Source organism: Lontra canadensis, unplaced genomic scaffold (assembly GCF_010015895.1).
Source record: "Lontra canadensis isolate GAN:19392208 unplaced genomic scaffold, GSC_riverotter_1.0 scaffold101, whole genome shotgun sequence".
In the NCBI taxonomy this organism is placed as follows: domain Eukaryota; kingdom Metazoa; phylum Chordata; class Mammalia; order Carnivora; family Mustelidae; genus Lontra; species Lontra canadensis.
The window spans coordinates 5,202,146-5,220,066 of record NW_022631095.1 but is presented as its reverse complement, the minus strand read 5'-3'; the positions used below and the strand labels follow the sequence as shown (position 1 = coordinate 5,220,066).

The following is a 17,921-nucleotide window of genomic DNA, read 5'->3' as shown; positions in this document are numbered from 1 at the left end:
GTCGGCATCTGCACCTCACAGGTGAGGAGCCCGAGACCGGACGGCTTCCATGAGGCCTGCTCACACGGCCACTCCAGCGCGGCCCTGGGATATGCAGCTGAGGTCTGAGCTCAAACACTCGCCCTCTCTGCCCTCCCAGCCCCGGCTCAGTCCACGGCTGGCGGCTGGCCTCAAATGAAAACAATGGAGAAGATAACTTCCCAGCTGAGGTTTATAGTCATTAAGGAACATTTATATTCAAGAACACTGAAGAGCCCGTTTCGTGAGCTGGGCATACAGACTTCACTCTTTTCACAGGTTTTGGCTTCTACCTTTGCTCGAGCGCTGGCCTAGCTGGTCCCTTGGTGCCCAGGGGAGGAGGCTTTGAACTCTTGAGAGGAGGGAAAGATAGGCTCCCTCATTTGGAGAACAGAGGTCCCAGGCACTGTGGGCAGCGGTGCCCTCCCTGCGCTACCCACCCTACCCCTCGCCATGGGGGGCCGGCCCTACGGACAGAGGCCCCTCAGAGTGCAAGGGCTTCCTGCCTCCCCCAGGTCATCCTGTGCCCCGTGGCAGGTCAGTCATGCTACAGTGTGCGTCACCTTCTTCCCTGGCTGACTTGGCTCTTTGCTGCCTGCAAGATCAAGTCTCAAGTTCTCTGCCGGGCTTCTGAGCCCTCCGTAATCAGGTCACATCCCACCAACTCCCATGCTGCCCTCCAAGAACCACCCATTCCACTGCAACAACATGACGCTATCTCCCATTTTAAAGAACCACATTCAGTAATTGGATGGTTGTCAAAGGTTAGGAAAATAAAGAGGAAAAGCGAAGCATTATCAACTTCCCCATTTCTCATCCGTTATCAGTCCCCAGCTTGTCGGTCATGCCAATGACTGTTCACATCCTGCTGTGCCACTCCTGCGACCTGCCTAGCTCCCGTGGCAGGAGAAAGCCACTCAGGCAGAAGAACCCTTGTGGAAAGTTTCCTCTACAAAAAGAAAGCGGAAGGGGCCAGAATAGTAATGGAAACAGCACACGAAGCTAGGTCCAAGAAACTGCCATGTCAAGACAGAAGTGCCTGGGTATCCTGCTTCCCAACCCCCGACCCCCCCTTAATACCGTGACCCTTCTAGAGTGAAGAGTTCGGGAGATGTGCACTAAGAGCAACCTCTTTTTCAACACAAAAACAACTTCGCCGTCCAGAGACAACTTTTATTTTGCTTCCTCCTATGTGGCATTCTTCAGCGTCCTGGGTGGAGAGGGGGCCTGCAGTCGGCGTCCCGTGGGCTGTGACCCAAGCTCTTATACACTGCAGCTGCACCAGGCCTGGTAACTCGCCTCACCAGCCTGGGCCATGGTCTACAGCCTTCACGTGGTACCAGCATCACAGGGATGTGGAAAATCCAACAAGGCCAAGTACGAAAGCAGGCTGTATAAATGCGTTGGAGGCCACGCTAGGGAGGGAGCCAGGCACGACCGTCTCTGAGACAAGGAAGGGCTGCAGGCACCGACCCTGCAGGACGTGCTCTGGTAAGGAGAAGTAAACGCACTAGAGGGATGAACCGCCAGATGGTGAGTCAGTGGTGGCTCTGGAACATCAGCCCAGTTCCCTGCTTACTAAGCCGGCTCCCTTCCTGCTCCACTCTGTGACCCTGTCTGCAGTGGGGCCACATCTGGGGGACAGAACCCCTCCCCATAAGCACAGTGGTGACGTGTACGCTGAAGGATGGCGGTGGCCCTAACATGCCCAGGGAAAGAAAGTTTGTTTTGGAACTGGTCCAGTCTTTCCCCATCCTCCAAACCTGGTGACTTTTTCTTGTCATTTCAGGAATCACCGTGCAGGACATACATTCAGAGAGCCCCTCCCTGACTTTCCCGTAAGAGCTTCTGATTCAGTCCCTTGATTCACATCACGCACATCACCCCACCCTGAGCACAGAAGAGGGGCATCTGGGAAGGAAAAGCAAGCCCGCACCATGGCTGCCCGAGCTTCCTGACAAGGAAGGGGGCAAAGTCATCCCCGCTGCTCCCTGCCCAGACGGGCTGCACCCAGCCACCCTGCTCCCAGCCACCCCGGAAGCCTCACCTTGCGGAGATCTCCTCCCTGGCAGTACTCCATGGCCAGCAGGGGCAAGTCATTGGGAGCCAAGCTCTGCATCCCCTCGGGGACGTCCCGGGCAGCAACCACATTGGGGTGGTTCAGCCTAGGAAGGAGACAGCAGTGAGGGAAAAACCCAGGCTCTGGCTCAAACCTGCTCCCTGCTCCCTGCTCCGTCCGTGTCTCAGCAAAGCTTTACAACAAAGGCCCGGACTAGCCGAGGTCAGTCCTAGCGGAGGTCAGGCACGGACTAGTCACCTCGGCGCTGGGTCCGTTAGCATTCACCCAGCTCTACTTTCAGCACCGTGAGCTCAAGGACTGTGAGGGCCTCAGGTGCAACTAAATTTTCTTTAGAGTGCCCCATACCAAGTCCTCACTGAACTTCAAAACTGCTCTGAAAAGCACAGAAAGTAGAAGGACTTCCAACCTCAGGCCATTCAAGCAGGGATGGGGTGTGTGTGTGTGCATGTGCGCGCGTGTGGAAACAAGGCGATGTCTCTTAAGAAGTTCACGAAGGGAGCACCTGTTTGAGGCCTTAGAACAACTAGGTTGCTAAATGCTTACCTAAACCCCTCACTACCTGGGAGGACAGTGCCCATCCAGGGCCTGACAGACCACCCCTGTCCCCACACTGGGGGAGTAAGTATCTGTCATCAGTTCACAGCAGTGGAGAGCCACACAACGCCTTGGTACCGGAAATACAGGGAAAAAGAGCATCTCTGCCATGACAAAGATAAAGTCACGGTGATGGCTATTTTAAATTATTTAATATAAGAAATAAAACTGAGCAAAAGCCCTCGAGAAAGCCCAGAGTTGGACCCTAAGGGCCATTCCTCTACAAGTCATCTGTTAACCCTGATTGAGCTCAGGACTGAGATTTATGACTTTTCCAGATGCAGCAGGTGCGACTGTCGCTCCAGATCCCGAAGCTCAGAGGGCTTCCCTCCACTTCACAGCAGTGTCCCAAGGCCCCTCAGCTCCCGCAGTCTCCTCGTCCCCCTGCAGTGACGGGCCTTCACCTTCTCATGATCTGGATCTCCAGGCACCACCGCTCTCGATTCCGGGGGCTGAGCTCCTGCCGGCACTGCTTGATAGCAATCTGCTCACCTGTTTCCTGCAGAGAGAGCACGCACAGGGAGGGGATGAGCAGAACTCACGACCAAGCCCACCGAGAAAGCCAGGGGTCGAATACGAAATTGTCTCCTTAGGGCCTAAAGCATGGATCGTGGGACCTCCGGGATCCTGAGGCCCACTTATGTATCCTCTGATAGATGTCCCCAAGTCACTTGCCAGCCTCTGAGGCTGGCCTCCACACCCCCACCTCCTCCTGGACTTTCCCCCTTCTAGCCAACCAGAGTCTACACCAACGCCTTGTTTGGTTTCCACCTCCTCCGTGAAACCTCTGCTCACCACTCCTGCCGAAGAGATCTCTCACTTCTCTGAGCCCCGGCTGCTAGACAGAACCACAGGACACTGCCGGTATTGACCAGTCTGACCTGATGACACTTGCCATCAATGGCACTTGCCTGTGATTCAACCTACCAGTTGCTGCCACACTGCCTTCATAGATCACGCAAGAGTTTCGTCTCTCTAGAGAGAAGGCAAACCTAGCATAGTAGCTAGAACACGGAGGATGATTCAATTTAGCGTTTACTAGCTCTGTGACCTGGGGCAGAGCATTTGGTCGGACTCAGTTTCTTCATCTGTAAAATAAGAATGCCTACAATCACCTTTCGGGGCTATCCTGAAGCTCAGCAGCCAGCAGTGTCCAGCCCTTAGCAGGTGTTCAGTAACACTGCGGAGAGCAGAGCAGACCCAGGTCACGCAAGAAGCCCGGCGTTAAGATCCCCTGCAGCTTGGCTAACCCTGGCTTTCCAGCCACTCTCCCGAGAGGCCCCCAGCCATCGGACACTGCAGCTGGATCAGACCGCCTGTCCAGTCCCCTGCTTCTCGGGTCTGTGCTCTTGCTTGTGTGGGAGCGCAGGCGCTGCGGGGCCCACCTCAAGGGGCTGTTGCTCTGCTCTCCAAACAGGCCACTCCTTCACACACACAGCTACCAAAGACTTATGTTCTGTAGAGTCACAGGGTTATCTTCTCTTTTCTTGGTTAAATTACAGCCTTATCTTCATGCACGTTAAGCTCTTCTCCAGTAACTAGCACGATGCCCTCAGTGGAGATTTTGTAAATGGAAGGGAAGGCAATCTGTAAAACATTTCTGAATAATTCACTGACTGCCTGGGTCCTGAGGATAACTCATCCCTTTTCCTTGGTCCTCTAGGCAGCACCAAGGAGCCCCAGGGGACAGATTGAAAGGGGTGAGCCCTAAATCTACAGTGCTGGAGGCAGCAGGGACAGTGGCTCTGGCCTCCAGTGCTCAGCCCATCACAGGGGGCAACCATGCACTGCTGCTACCTCCTCAGGCCCCCAGGGGCCTCCAGGATGGCTGAGGCATACTGGGTGGCCCTAGCCATGCCTCTGGTGGCAGGGGCCTGGAAGCCAGGCCTGCTGTCAGTGAGCAAGCAGACTTTACCAGCATCTGTATATTCAGTGTCCGCACAGCGGCGAATGACCTCCCTCACAGCCCTATGACTAGGGGAGAGCCACGCCTGCAGGATCCTTTCACTAGAAAAGACAGCAGAACAGTACCAAAATTCTACTACTTGCCCAACTGAAGACGGATATCCTAGAGGCTGTGACAGACCATTTTCTTAGTTTTGTCATTTTAGGAAAATGCATCCCAAAAAGAATCCTCATTCTTCTAACTGGAGCAGTTCATACAGTGCTGAATGGGACTTGAATGAGACACGCCAAGGGCCACCGAGGTGGCTCAGCTGGTTGAGGGTCCGACTCAGGGTTGCCTCTCAGGTTATGATCTCAGGGCTCTGAGCTCAGTGGGTAGTCTGCTCAAGATTCTTTTCCTCCCTCTCCCTCTCCTCCACTTCCCCTGCTTGCATCTCTCTCTCCCTCCCTCTCACCCTCTCTCTAATGAATAAATACAATCTTGGAAAAGACACACAGAGAACTGTGGCAGCCCTCCCGCGTGCACACGGCGGTCTCACAGCAGCAGAACTGCAATGTGGGCACGCATTTACCAGACTGGCCGTGATCCCTGCAGGAACACACACTCACCCAGTAAGAAAAAGGAAAACAAAGTCTCCAACCATGAGCACAAGTTGTCAAATAAAACCACCAAGCCACTGCTTGATAGACCAATCCCTAAATCCGACATGGGCTAAAGAGAAGCTTCAGAAACGCAGTGGAACCACCTTCTGCCTCTCCCAGCTCGGATGCCAGAGAACAGAGGCAATACCTCCACATGCTCACAGAAGGAGCTTCTACCGAAGCCCAACACTCCTTCGCAGGTCACGCAGTTACCTCGCGCGCCTACTTTTTCCTTTTTTTAACAGCACTACTGAAATATAATTCATGCACCGCACGACTGATCCATTTATGGTACGCAGCGCACAGGTATGGGGGTATGGTCAGCGTAGCGCGACCAAAGCCACACATCAATTTTAGAACATGTTCATCAACCCCCCCGCCCAGGAAACCCCATATCCGCGAGCAGTCACTCTTCCCCCAGCCCCTTGAGCAAAGGCAACCCCCTACCTTTAAGGATTCTCCTGTTCTGAACATCTCACAGATGGAATCCCACGATATGGGGACTTTGGGGATGGCTTCTTTTAAGGCCCACCCACGCGGCAGCCATGTGCCTGCTTTTGTAATGACACACTCCTTGGTGCAGCCCGTGGCAGCGCGCATTGGTAACCGGGTCCTGACAGACGGTTCACACACTGCTATCAGAACCCCGATATTTGCCCCAGATCCGAGGCACTTTCTGAAGAGCTGACCTCTTCAAAACTCATAAATCCTGTTGCTAGTGAACCAACCAGTACAGCTGTAACAAGTAAACTCAGTAGAAAGCCATCTAGTACTTTTCACAAGTTAGGGAACATGTGAAAATTCTGTTTCTTCATCGATGTACAGACTGGTGTTCAATCTCACAAAATGTTACACCCCCTACATATGAACTTCCCAATTCCTGTCGGTTCTCAAACAGATTTAAATTTGCTTTCAAGTTTCACTTCCCCCGAGTGTTCAGACTCAAACATTTTCTCCCAGTTCTAGGGTAACTTCATCAGTAGCGGCACTGACATGCCACTGGACATGCTGGTGTCCGGTCAGGTGGGATCACATGGAAACTGAGACTCGACTGCACAGTTCTAAACTGAAGAGCCAAGTGTCAAACAAGGTCACAGGGCCGAGGGAGTCCCTTCAGCAGGTAATGTTTTGATGGACAGTCTGATAAGTAACAGTTTAGAACAAGATAATGCAACTCTTGGTCTGTTATCTCAGAATGACTCAGAGCTTAAATCAAGATATTTAAAGATCTGCACTTATTTTAACTTCAGTATACAGAACAGTGTGTTAGTTTTTTGCTTTGTTTTACTCCTGCTATTAACAAATTGCCACAAACTTAGTGGCTTAAGACCCAAATTTATGTCCTTACAGTTCTGGAGGTCAGAAGTCTGATACAGATCTCACTGGGCTAAAATCAAGACGTCAGCAGGGCCGTGGTCTTTTCTGGAAACTTTAGGGAAGAATACATTTCCTTGACCTCTCCAGCTTCTAGAAGCTGCCTGCATTCTTTGGCTCAGGGTCCCTCCTTCCATGCCCAAAGTCAGCAACGACCAGCTAATTCCTGTCACATTGCATTACTTTGACACTGACTCTCCTGCCTCCCTCTTCCACTTTTTTTTAAAGATACATTTCATTTTACTTTATTTTATCTTATTTTATTTATTTGATAGAGACAGTGAGAGAGGGAACACAAGTAGGGGGAGTGGGAGAGGGAGAAGCAGGCTCCCTGCTGAGTAGGAAGTCCCATGCAGGGCTCCATCCTAGGACCTTGGGTTCATGATCTGAGCCAAAGGCAGACACGTAACGACTGAGCCACCCAGACACCCCTTCCACTTTATTTTAAAGACTTTATTTAAGGGGCGCCTGGGTTGGTTGGTTAAGCAACTGCCCTTGGTTCAGGTCGTGATCCTGGAGTACCGGGATTGAGTCCCGCATGGGGCTCCCATCTCCACAAGGAGTCTGCTTCTCCCTCTAACCTTCTCGCATCTCATGCTCGCTCACACTGTCTCTCTCTCTCAAATAAATAAATAAAATCTTAAAAAAAAATAAAGACTTTATTTAAGAGAGACAGAGATAGGGACAGAGACAGCAAGAGGATAGCAGGGAGGAGGGAGAGAGGAGGTCACTGCTGAGCAGGGAGCCCAGTGCTAGGCTCAGACCTTGGGATCACGTCCTAAGCCAAAGGCAGACACCCAACCCAGTGAGCCACCCAGGCGCCCTTCCCTCTTCCACTTTTAAGTCCCTCATGACCACACTGGGCTGACCCAGACTGTATGGGATAATCTTCCCACCTAATGTCAGCCAATGAGCAACCTTCATTCCCCTTTGCCATGGTGCCCTAACATACTGACAGGTTCAGGGGTTAGGATGCAGCCATCTTTGGGAGGAGCCATTATTCTGCCTACCACAGACAGTATGCTTCCTTCATAAAAAAGGACAAATAGACCCCAGAGGTAGATTTATTAAGTGATTTAGAACACATTTTAGGTAATCTATCTACACATTGGATAATTGTAGACAATTGTGATCTGTTCAACACAAACATTGGATCTAACACATAGCTGTTACCCGGCCCAACCCAGAGTCCAGGAATAGATGTCGATATCGAAGACTGATATTAAAGATTGAAGATTTGATATCAGCCTTAGTATCCTGATGCAAACTAAGAAGTGAACTTCCCAATATGAATACTAAACACATTGTGGACTAAATGTGCACAGACACCAAAAGTCACTTTCTATTTGTGGACAGCTCAGCTTAGTCCTACCGTTGCAGGGGAAATCCTAACAATTTCCGGGGCTTGGGAATGTCTCACACAGATACAGACACACTTAAACTTTTCTTATACAGCGGGTCTTGAGGCAGTATTCTAAAACATTCCAGTTTTCCATGAGTAATATTTCACTTGAAACAGAAACCCAAACACAATGACTTTCTGTTGCTAAGAACATACCGGCTCTAGAAAGCAAAATTCAATTAAACAGTTCAAAAACAGACTAAAAATACCGGTTTTGAAAGCCTGGGGAGTTTGATCTTCACTAGCAATGAAACTCCAAGAGCAGCGGATGACTTTCTTTATTTGGGTTGGAACCTCCTTGAGTCTTAGCTCAGTTCTGTGGAGACCTAGACTTGGCCCAAACTGTATCAGCCTCCAACTTCTGGTAAGTGGACTCCTGGTGTGCGACAAAATTTAAAATCGGTTTGTATTTTGAGAAAATGCAGACAGGGGGCAACGGTGTTAGCCACAGTGAATACAATTTATCATGAAGGTCCCTCAAGTCTGTGATTCTTTTGTACAGGAAAACATAAAACTTGTGTATAAAATGTGTGTGTGGGGGGGTACCTCCTCAGAGGGCTGAGAGCCACCAGAAGGCATGACAGTACAAGTGAGCTGGAGGCCAGTCCACTCAGGAGCTGGCCCAGCTTCCCAAAGCTAGCCTTTTTCACACGAAGAGGGGAAACCGGCTGGAAGCCAAGAGGTCCATTCAAACTCTTGGCTGGGAAACCTGTCTCCTGTTACCGTGGCAACCATCCAACAGGCCACTGTGGTAAAAGGGGCTAATTAGTAATAACCAGCTCGTTCCTTCTCAGGCCCTGCCCTCCAAGATGAACTTCAGAGAGGAAGTACAAAGCTAGGCCTAGAGAGATCCTCAGGACAGAACTCAGGCCTGAGAGTCAAAAGGTACAGGGTCTCTGACTATAGCTTCACCCCTGACTCAACCATACTGACCAGTCTATGCCGAGAAATCTCTGAGTTCAACCCACTCCCTTTGGTGTAAACAGCCAACATGCACAGTGGCCTCCGAACTCACCGACAGGGGCTTGTGGGGTGAGGTCAGGGTGTAACTCCTTCATCCTTCATGTGTATGTGGGACACTGAGCTCACTAGTTTAGCTTTTGGGCCTTTATCCAGAAGAGGGAGAGGGGACGCTACCCTTCTGTCAAAACGGGATGGAGTGCCCGATACAGCATGAGCCTTGAGCAAATTACAGCAGCAGCATTTCCCTTCTCTGGCCTTGTGTCGATGTTACTCTACCCATTTGATTTGTCTTCTCTTCAGACTCTCTACAGTCCATCTCCTTCCAAGATTCTGCTCAAGTTCCATTTCCTCAAGAAGACTTCCCTCTCCCCTGAACACTCAAGAGAGAATATGGATAAAGCAGCGAGCAAAGTTGACACAGGACACTCTCAATAAACAGCAGTCATTCATATCTCTGCACAATTTGGTGCCCATATAGACCTATTTCATAGACGGCGGAGCATTCATTTTATCTCCTCAGAGCATAAGCACACTGAAGACAAAGTCATTTCTTTTTTCCCCCAGTGGACCCTGGGTCTGTGCACAATAAATTCTTAGTGAACTGAATGAGGTCTTTACCACTTCCAAAACACACACATAAGCTGAAGTGAGCTTAATCTTGTCCAGTGAGGAAACAAGTCAAAGTCGGTACCACTTCGTAGAAGAGATCATTAATGACACCGTGCCTCTTAGAGCTTTACACGAGCTACTCCGTACATTAGCTCATGTCATCCTCACGGACGTCCTTTGGGAAACCAGGCAGCAATTCCCGGCCTCTTTCACAGCAAAGTGCACAGAGAATAGTGCAAGGCATCCTGGGACATGTCCAGTTCCTTTCAGAAAGCCGTGGCCCTACTTCATGCTTAGACATGCTGAGAGCCAAGGAGATCAATATCTTAGCATCCTCAAAAATCCAAGGGGGGAGTTGGGCTCAAAGTCATGAAGCTGGTAAAAAACAGAGCCAGGACTGGAACCCAGGTATGGGTGACTGGGAGTCATGTGGTTTTCCCCCTTATTCCCAAAAGGGGCTGCAGGCTGAGGTCACCCGGGTCATCTTTTTCTTCTTCTTCTGTATTTAACAAAGGTCTTGTTGAAAACATCAGCCTATCTAGACCATACTGATAAATGGTTTGTGCTGATCCCCGGGCTGAGGATTTAAGGCAGTTCAGACACGGCAAGGACTGCCAAGGCCCATGCTTGGTAACAGATTCCAAAAACTCAGGGAAACAGGGATAAGGGCATTTGGTACACTGCCCTTCCTCACTAAGAAATATTTGTTTTAGATTTATGCATCTTGTCTTCCAAATGAGAGTTTTCCCCTTAGCGCTTCAAAATGGTTTAAAAGCAACTTTTTTTTCTTTATTTGACAGAGAGAGAGATCACAAGCAGGCAGAGAGGCAGGCAGAGAGAGAGGAGGAAGCAGACTCCCCACTGAGCAGAGAGCTCGATGCGGGGCTTGATCCCAGGACCCTGAAATCATGACCTGAGCCAAAGGCAGAGGCTTTAACCCATTGAGCCACCCAGGTGCCCCTTCAAAATGTTTTAGACTGATTGAAGAGAACTGAAAATGTTCTAGAGGTGTCCATACGCTTCGATCGCCTGCCATGGAAAAGCCACAGGCCACAGTGGGGAAAGCAGGAAGTTGGGATTTTCAGATTCCAGCTCTTCACTTCCTAGCTTAGCCTCTTCAGGTAAATGACCTAACCTCTCTGTGCTTCAATTTCCTCAGGGGTAAACAGAAATAAAGACAACAGGCAGGCTCAGTTGGAGGAGTGTGGGACTCTTGATCTTGGATCGTGAGTTCAAGCCCCGCTTTGAGTGTAGAGATTACTTAAATAAACTTAAAAACCATAAAAGGTAACAGTTCTTCCTTTTAGGGTTATGCAGACTGAAGATAAAACATGTAAAATACCTAGCCCATTGATGGCACATGGTAGGTTCTCGATAAATGATAGGTCTGATTACTAGGCATCATTTATGTGACTGAGGATACCAATGCCTAGACTCTTTTATGCAATTGTTCTTGTGATAAACTAAAAAGTCTCTCTTGTAGACAAGATAAAGTATATGGACTATTAGGAAATGTACACTGTTGAGAAGTATAATTATTATATACTGACTGGAGTTGAGTTGTCAAAACCACTTATCGCAGTAGCTTTCTTTGAGATTCTGAACACTGGGACATCCACCAAAGAAGACACTACTCCTGTTCTGATCTTGGACATCAGCTAAAGAACTGCACCCACAGGAGACCAAAGAGTTTGCCCCCCACCACCCCAGGAACAACCCAGAAGGGTGATGGAGAGCTTCCCCAACTGAGCCAGGCTCATCAGCAAGGTTTCACTAGGTACTTGTGAAACTTGACTCCTCCTGTTCCCTCAGCCCTCACCTTCCACTCCCCCACGAAGTCCTAAAATAGCTCTTAGATCTGCCCACTTCTCTCCATCGCCAACCACCATCAGCCCCATCCAATCCCTCACTTGTCCAATCTCCAAAACCCACATGATAGGGGGTGCCAGTGGTGTCCTGGTACCAGCTCTTCTGAGAGCAGATTGTTAAGTATTCGGGAATTCGGTGAGACATGCTCATTACACTGTCAGTGGCTTGAAATAATCCATGGTGGGAGTAGTTACTCCGTGGAAACAGGTAAACCCTACCACTCTGAATGATATTTTGGAGAGCCGACTTCCCAGCACATCACTGCCTGGGCCCCTTCCAAATTCTTCCCACAGTCAGAGTAGATCCCCTTCCAACAGCTTCCTGTTGCTCTTCAGATAAAAACCAAAAGCTCTTAGCAGGGTCCCACTGTCACTTTCTACGTAGCAGCCTCCCCTGCACCTAGCTCCCTTTGTCCTCCCTTCTGGTCCTGCTGACCTTTCTATTCCACCTGCTTGCCAAGACCTGCCCCAGCACAGGGGTTTTGAATAGGCTGCTCCCTCTTCCTGGAACTCTCCTCCCACGTTCTTAGACCGGCAAAGCCTGGCTACCTTCTACCAATAACTCAGGTCTGCACTTAAGTGCCACTTCCTTGAAGAAGCCTCCCCCTGCCCCCGCCCCGACCTCCAGACTGATCACACCTTCTGGTATAAGGTATCACTGCCGTGAGCCCCTCTCCTGTGTCAGACTTATGATAGTTAGGAGCTTACATTTGTAATGAATGATTAATAGCTCTTTCCCTTTTCCAAAAAGATCTTTAAGGAAAGTGAATGACTTTATGCACTTAACTCATGTATAACATAAAGAAAATTGCTATGGGGGAACTGAAAGAAAGCCAAAGCCAGACAGGGCCCTGGCTGACCAGGAACTTAGAGCCATGACAAGATACAGTCCTATACACAGACGAAAGGGCAGGATATGAAGCATGCCAAATGATTGGAGCAGGGGAATTCAACGGAAGAACTAATTTTTATAGAATGAAGGAGTCCATGGGAGGTTTATTGAGGAGGTGGTCTGGAGCTGATCCTGGAGGAATGGGCAGAAGCACATAAAGCTGTCCAGGAAGCAGAGGCTTGTCCCAGAGAAGGCTCAGCCAACCAACTTGTTGGGAGTCAACAAGAGGTGGTAATGCTAGAAAGACGGGGTGAGGCCAGACTGTGAAGAGGCCTCAAACAGCAGAATGATGTGAGTTTGGCTTTTAAAAAATACAGATTAAAGAAAAGAAAAAAGAAAGAAAAATGATCAACAGAATGAAAAGGCAAACTAGGGAGAAGATATTTGCAAATGATACATCCAATAAGGGATTAGTATGCAAAATACAAAAAGAACTTACACAACTCAACACACAAAAAAACTAATAATCCAGTTAAAAAATGGGCAGAAGTGGGGCGCCTGGGTGGCTCAGTGGGTTGGGCCTCTGCCTTCTGCTCAGGTCGTGGTCTCAGGGTCCTGGGATCCAGCCTTGCATTGGGCTCTCTGCTCGGCAGGGAGCCTGCTTCCCCCTCTCTCTCCACCTACTTGTGACCTCTCCTTCTCTGTCAAATAAATAAATAAAATCTTAAAAAAAAAAAAAAATGGGCAGAAGACCTAAATAGACATTTCTCCAAAGATATACAAATGGAAAACGGACACATGAAAAGATGCTCAACATCACTCATCATCAGGGAAATGCAAATCAAAACCACAATGAGATATCACCTTACACCTGTCAGAATGGCTAGAATGAAAAAGAGAAGAAATAACAGGTGTTGGCGAGGATGTGAAGAAAGGGGAAACCTCGTACACTGTTAGTAGGAATGTAAACTGATGCAGCCGCTATGGAAAACAGAGTGGAGGTTCCTCAAAAACTTAAAAACAGAACTATCACATGATCCAATAATTCCACTGCTATGTATTCAATCACAGAAAACAACACCACCAATTTGAAAACACTAATACATGCACCCCTATGTTTACTGCAGCACTATTTATAACAACCAAGACAGGGAAGCAACCCAAGGGTCCATCAACAGATGAATAGATAAAGAAGATAAAGAAGATGTGGCATATATGTAGAGGGATAGATAGATAGATAGATAGATATACACATACACAATGGAATATTACTCAGCCATAAAAAGGAATGAAGTCTTGCAATTTGAGACAACATGGATGGACATAAAGAGTATTATGCTAAGTGAAATAAGTTAGAGGAAAAAATGTCACATGATTTCACTTCACGGGGCGTCTAAACAAAACAAATGAAGGAACAAACAAAAAAAAAAAGTAGAAACAGACTCATAAATACAGAGAACTGGTGGTTTCCAGAAGGGAAAGAGTTGGGGGATAGGTGAAACAGGTGATGAAATTAAGAGACACAAACTTTTGGTACCATAAGTAGTCATGGGGGGATGAAAAGTACAGCATTAGAAATATAGTCACTAATACTGTAACAACACTTGGGGACAGATGGTGTTGATATCATGTATGGGTATGGGAACAGATGGTGACAATACCACAGTGAGCACTGTATAATGTACATAATCACCAAATCACGACACTGTACACCTAAAACTAATATAAAAGTGAGTGCCACTACTGGGTATTTACCCTAAAGATAAAAACATAGTGATCCGAAGAGGCATGTGCACCCGAATGTTTATAGCAGGAATGTCTACAATAGCCAAACTATGGAAAGAACCTAGATGTCCATCAACAGATGAATGGATAAAGAAGATGTGGTATATATATACAATGGAATACTATGCAGCCATCAAAAGAAATGAAATCTTGCCATTTGCGACGATGTGGATGGAACTAAGGGTATTATGCTGAGCGAAATAAGTCAATTGGAGAAAGACAACTATCATATGATCTCCCTGATATGAGGACATGGAGATGCAACGTGGGAGGTTTGGGGGGGTATGAAAAGAATAAATGAAACAAGATGGGATCGGGAGGGAGACAAACCATAAGAGACTCTTAATCTCACAAAACAAACTGAGGGTTGCCGGGGGGAGGGGTGTAGGGAGAGAGTAGTGGGGTTATGGACATTGGGGAGGGTATGTGCTATGGTGAGTGCTGTGAAGTGTGTAAACCTGGTGATTCACAGACCTGTACCTCTGGGGCTAATAATACATTATATGTTTATAAAAAAATCTAAAAATTATTAAAAAGAAAAAGAGGAAAAAAGTGAACGCCAACTATACTTCAATTAAAAAATAAAATAAAAATTAAAAACAAGGTTTTTGAACAAGGGAAGGAACTTGAAAGTAGTAATTTTAGAAGACCAATCTACATACACACACACACACACACACACACACACACATTTTTTGAGACCCGTATCTATAAACCCAGGAACAAATTCCATCTGACAATAGCTCTCCAAACTCACAGAGCAGACAGAGGCCATTTTAGTTGGAGATGACAGACACATGGCACAGCTGGACAGAATTCCTTTTGAGGGAAACCAAACATCTAGTTCAGCTGCTCCAAGACAGTTGCTGTGGTCAAGAATCTAAAAGCTGTGGCCTCTCTAGAAGCAGCCCGGCCCAGGTATGTATGTATGGCCATAGAATGATCTAACTCTTATGTTGTAATGCTAGGCCCATGGTTATACTCAGACCAGAACACATTTGAGCCAGTTGTGTTTCTGTGGCCCGCTCGGCCATAGGGTTTGCTGGAATTCTGGTTTCCCAGTTGAATGTGGGAATGACCACCTCCAGAACTGTACTCTGCCCTCCAGCTCTGGCTCCCACATTCCTCGAGGGGTCATTCCATCTACTTAGAGCTGACAAGACTCAGGGCAGGGCCTAGAATGTCTTCCAACTAAGTGATGAAGATTGCTATCTGGAACGACATTCTCCTGTGGCTGGCCAGTAGCCTTGATGACTCTCCCGCGGGCTGTTGCAGCTGGCTCCTGGGAAGCGGTGCACAATTTGCCATCCCTTCAGTCCAACAAGAGCTCACCAGCCCCTGATCAAAAAAGCAGGTACCTTCCATCAAGTACTTCACAGGTCTTATTTTGGAGTCAGGAAGCTAACTTTAGTGATTTGGTGACTGAGGGTTCCCTAGAGCAGTGGTCTCCAAATTGGGTGTATGTGCACCACGGTGACCCAAGACTGGAATCCAAACAAATTAAAAAGAAATTACGCTTTTCTGATATTAGCTTTAGGACAGCCTCCTGAGTTTATTTCTCAGAAGATAACACATCGCTTGTGGCCTCGAGGTACACAGAGGAAAATGAGCATTCCATAGGCACTGGTGGACAGGGGCTCCGGCTTAGGTAGATCATGGACTGTATTACCCAGTTTCAATAAAATGACTCTCATAAAATGGACAAGTACCTAAAGAAATTCCTGTGGAGAACTTCGGGGCAAGCAAACAGGAATATGCAAGAACTAACACTTCTATATTGTACGCAACTCATTTCAGACACAGGAGTAAAACAATGAGGATCTAATCAGATCTAAAAAGAAATCAGCCCAAATAACTCCAAATTATAAAAATTCTTTGAAACATGGGTTTTCATCCACTATTCTTAACGATAAAATTCTCACTTTCTCTTTTTTTTTTTTTTTAAGATTTTATTTATTTGACAGAGAAAGAGAGATCACAAGTAGGCAGAGAGGCAGGCAGAGAGAGAAGGGGAAGCAGGCTCCCCGCTGAGCAATTTGAGAGAGCCAGATTTGGGGCTCAATCCCAGGACCCTGAGATCATGACCCCAGCGGAAGGCAGAGGTTTAACCCACTGAGGCACCCAGGCGCCCAATTCTCACTTTCATATAGATCTGTATATTCTGCGCTGTGCAGTACTGCAAACAACACCGGGAAGGCATCATAATGAGTACATATTTGAAATATTTTTAAACCGATTTTTTAAACACTTAAATATATTTTACTACGACCATCCTTTAAACTGTTCTATTTTTGTATGTTTTGTAACATGCAATGTATTAGTACATGATAGCATGATGGTAGCACAGATATAATTTAAGATACATAAAACTGAGTCTGAAAACAAACTATTTTTACTATTTACTTGGGGAGCATAGTCAGTAAAGTTTGGAGATCACTAACTTAGAGTCAGCTCAGAAGCTGGAAGGCCCCTTTCCAGTTCCCGGTTCTCACGCTCTCCCAACAAGCCCATGGCCAAAGGTGAGGCCCATCCCCCCCACCCAGCAGCGTGGGACAGAGGCGATTGGAGGGAAACCTGTCTTCTCCGCCTCGCCTACCACCCCTGCTCGCCTTTGCTCTTCCCAGCCCCACGGAGGCCCTACCTGATTGTGCCACCGGATGACGTTTCCAAATCCCCCTGTCCCGAGTCGTTCTTTCATCTCCCAGGCCCCACACGTCTGGGTTGGCAGAGAAGGTGACCAGCTCATACTGGTGCCGTGCTAACTCTGTAAGCAATTTGGTGTGGGGGACAAAGATTAATTAATATTAAGAAAAAAGTGAAACTCAAGGAGATGGAGAAGGTAAGAGAACATGCGAGAGACCGTTTTCTTTTTGTAAATAAACCAGGGTGTCTGGTGTGCGGGTTTTGGCAGCGAACTTTTGTTTTTCTCACCTTCCCGCACCCCCACCTCAGCTGTGGTGGAAGGAGACGGGGAAGAAAGTCACTCGAAGGAGATCTTTCTCCACACCCCCTGAACTCGGAGAGGGCGGCCCAGCCTGGACTCCAGCAAGGGGCGCCCTGCCCCGCGCCCATTCCACTCAAGGCGGCAGGGACAGAGGCTAACACTGGGTTTCCTTACGGTCACGTGTGTCTTCACACAGTCCAAACGCATCGTGACTCTCTCCCAAAGCCACCACCTCCAAGAGGCCACCTGGAACCACCCGGGCAGGGGCTGTCCCGGGCCTCCCCACTCTAACCCGCGTGAGAGAAAGGCTTGTACGCCCGGAAACCCCGACTTTTAAACTCCACAGAAGTTTCTTCGGGAGCCACAAGGGAGGAGGGAGGCGCGAGCTCGCCGGTGCAGAGCAGACGGGGGTCTGCAGGTGTTACCGCCCCCCCCCCGGGGCCGCCCGGGGGACTCACCTGTTGGCAGGAGTGCGGGGCAGGGGAGCCGCTCCCCCGGGAGGGGGAGGGGGGGGCTGGGGCGGCGAAACCGGGGGCTCTGGCACCTCCCCGCAGACATTAAAATGCGGGAATCTTAAACCTGCCAGCCCAGCGCGACTTCCTCAAACACTTCCTGCTCTGACGTCACGGAGCACGTGGGCCGGGCCGCCCTTAAAGGAGCCGCGCGGGGCGCCCTCCCAGACCACGCCCCGCACCCGCCGCCCGGGGTCCGCCCCGGGGCAGCTCCTCGTCCTCGCCCAGGTGACCCTGGGAGGGCTGCGTGCGGCTTCTAGACGGACCCGTCACCTGGGACACGAGGCTCTCCCTGAGATAAGAGAGTGCCTCTGAAATGACCCCGAGCGCGCCCACCTCGCTTTACGCAGGACTTGAACCTGCTGCGGCTTCTGGGACGGGGGAGATGGGGAT

At 48.8% G+C, this 17,921-nt stretch overlaps 1 protein-coding gene across 2 annotated transcripts in view; it reads right to left on the bottom strand.

Annotated features, from left to right (window-relative positions):
* The window catches only part of IKBKB (inhibitor of nuclear factor kappa B kinase subunit beta), a 59,432-nt gene extending 41,797 nt beyond the window's left edge, over positions 1–17,635 (bottom strand). For both annotated transcript variants that reach the window (XM_032838082.1, XM_032838083.1), the window contains exons 1-4: positions 17,475–17,635; positions 16,714–16,836; positions 3,097–3,191; positions 2,066–2,183 (exon numbers count right to left, since the gene is read on the bottom strand). In XM_032838082.1, the coding sequence (XP_032693973.1) occupies positions 2,066–2,183; positions 3,097–3,191; positions 16,714–16,818 (318 nt within the window). In that variant the 5' untranslated portion in view covers positions 16,819–16,836; positions 17,475–17,635. The remainder of the gene's footprint in view (positions 1–2,065; positions 2,184–3,096; positions 3,192–16,713; positions 16,837–17,474) is intronic.
* Between the last annotated feature and the right edge of the window lie 286 nt (positions 17,636–17,921).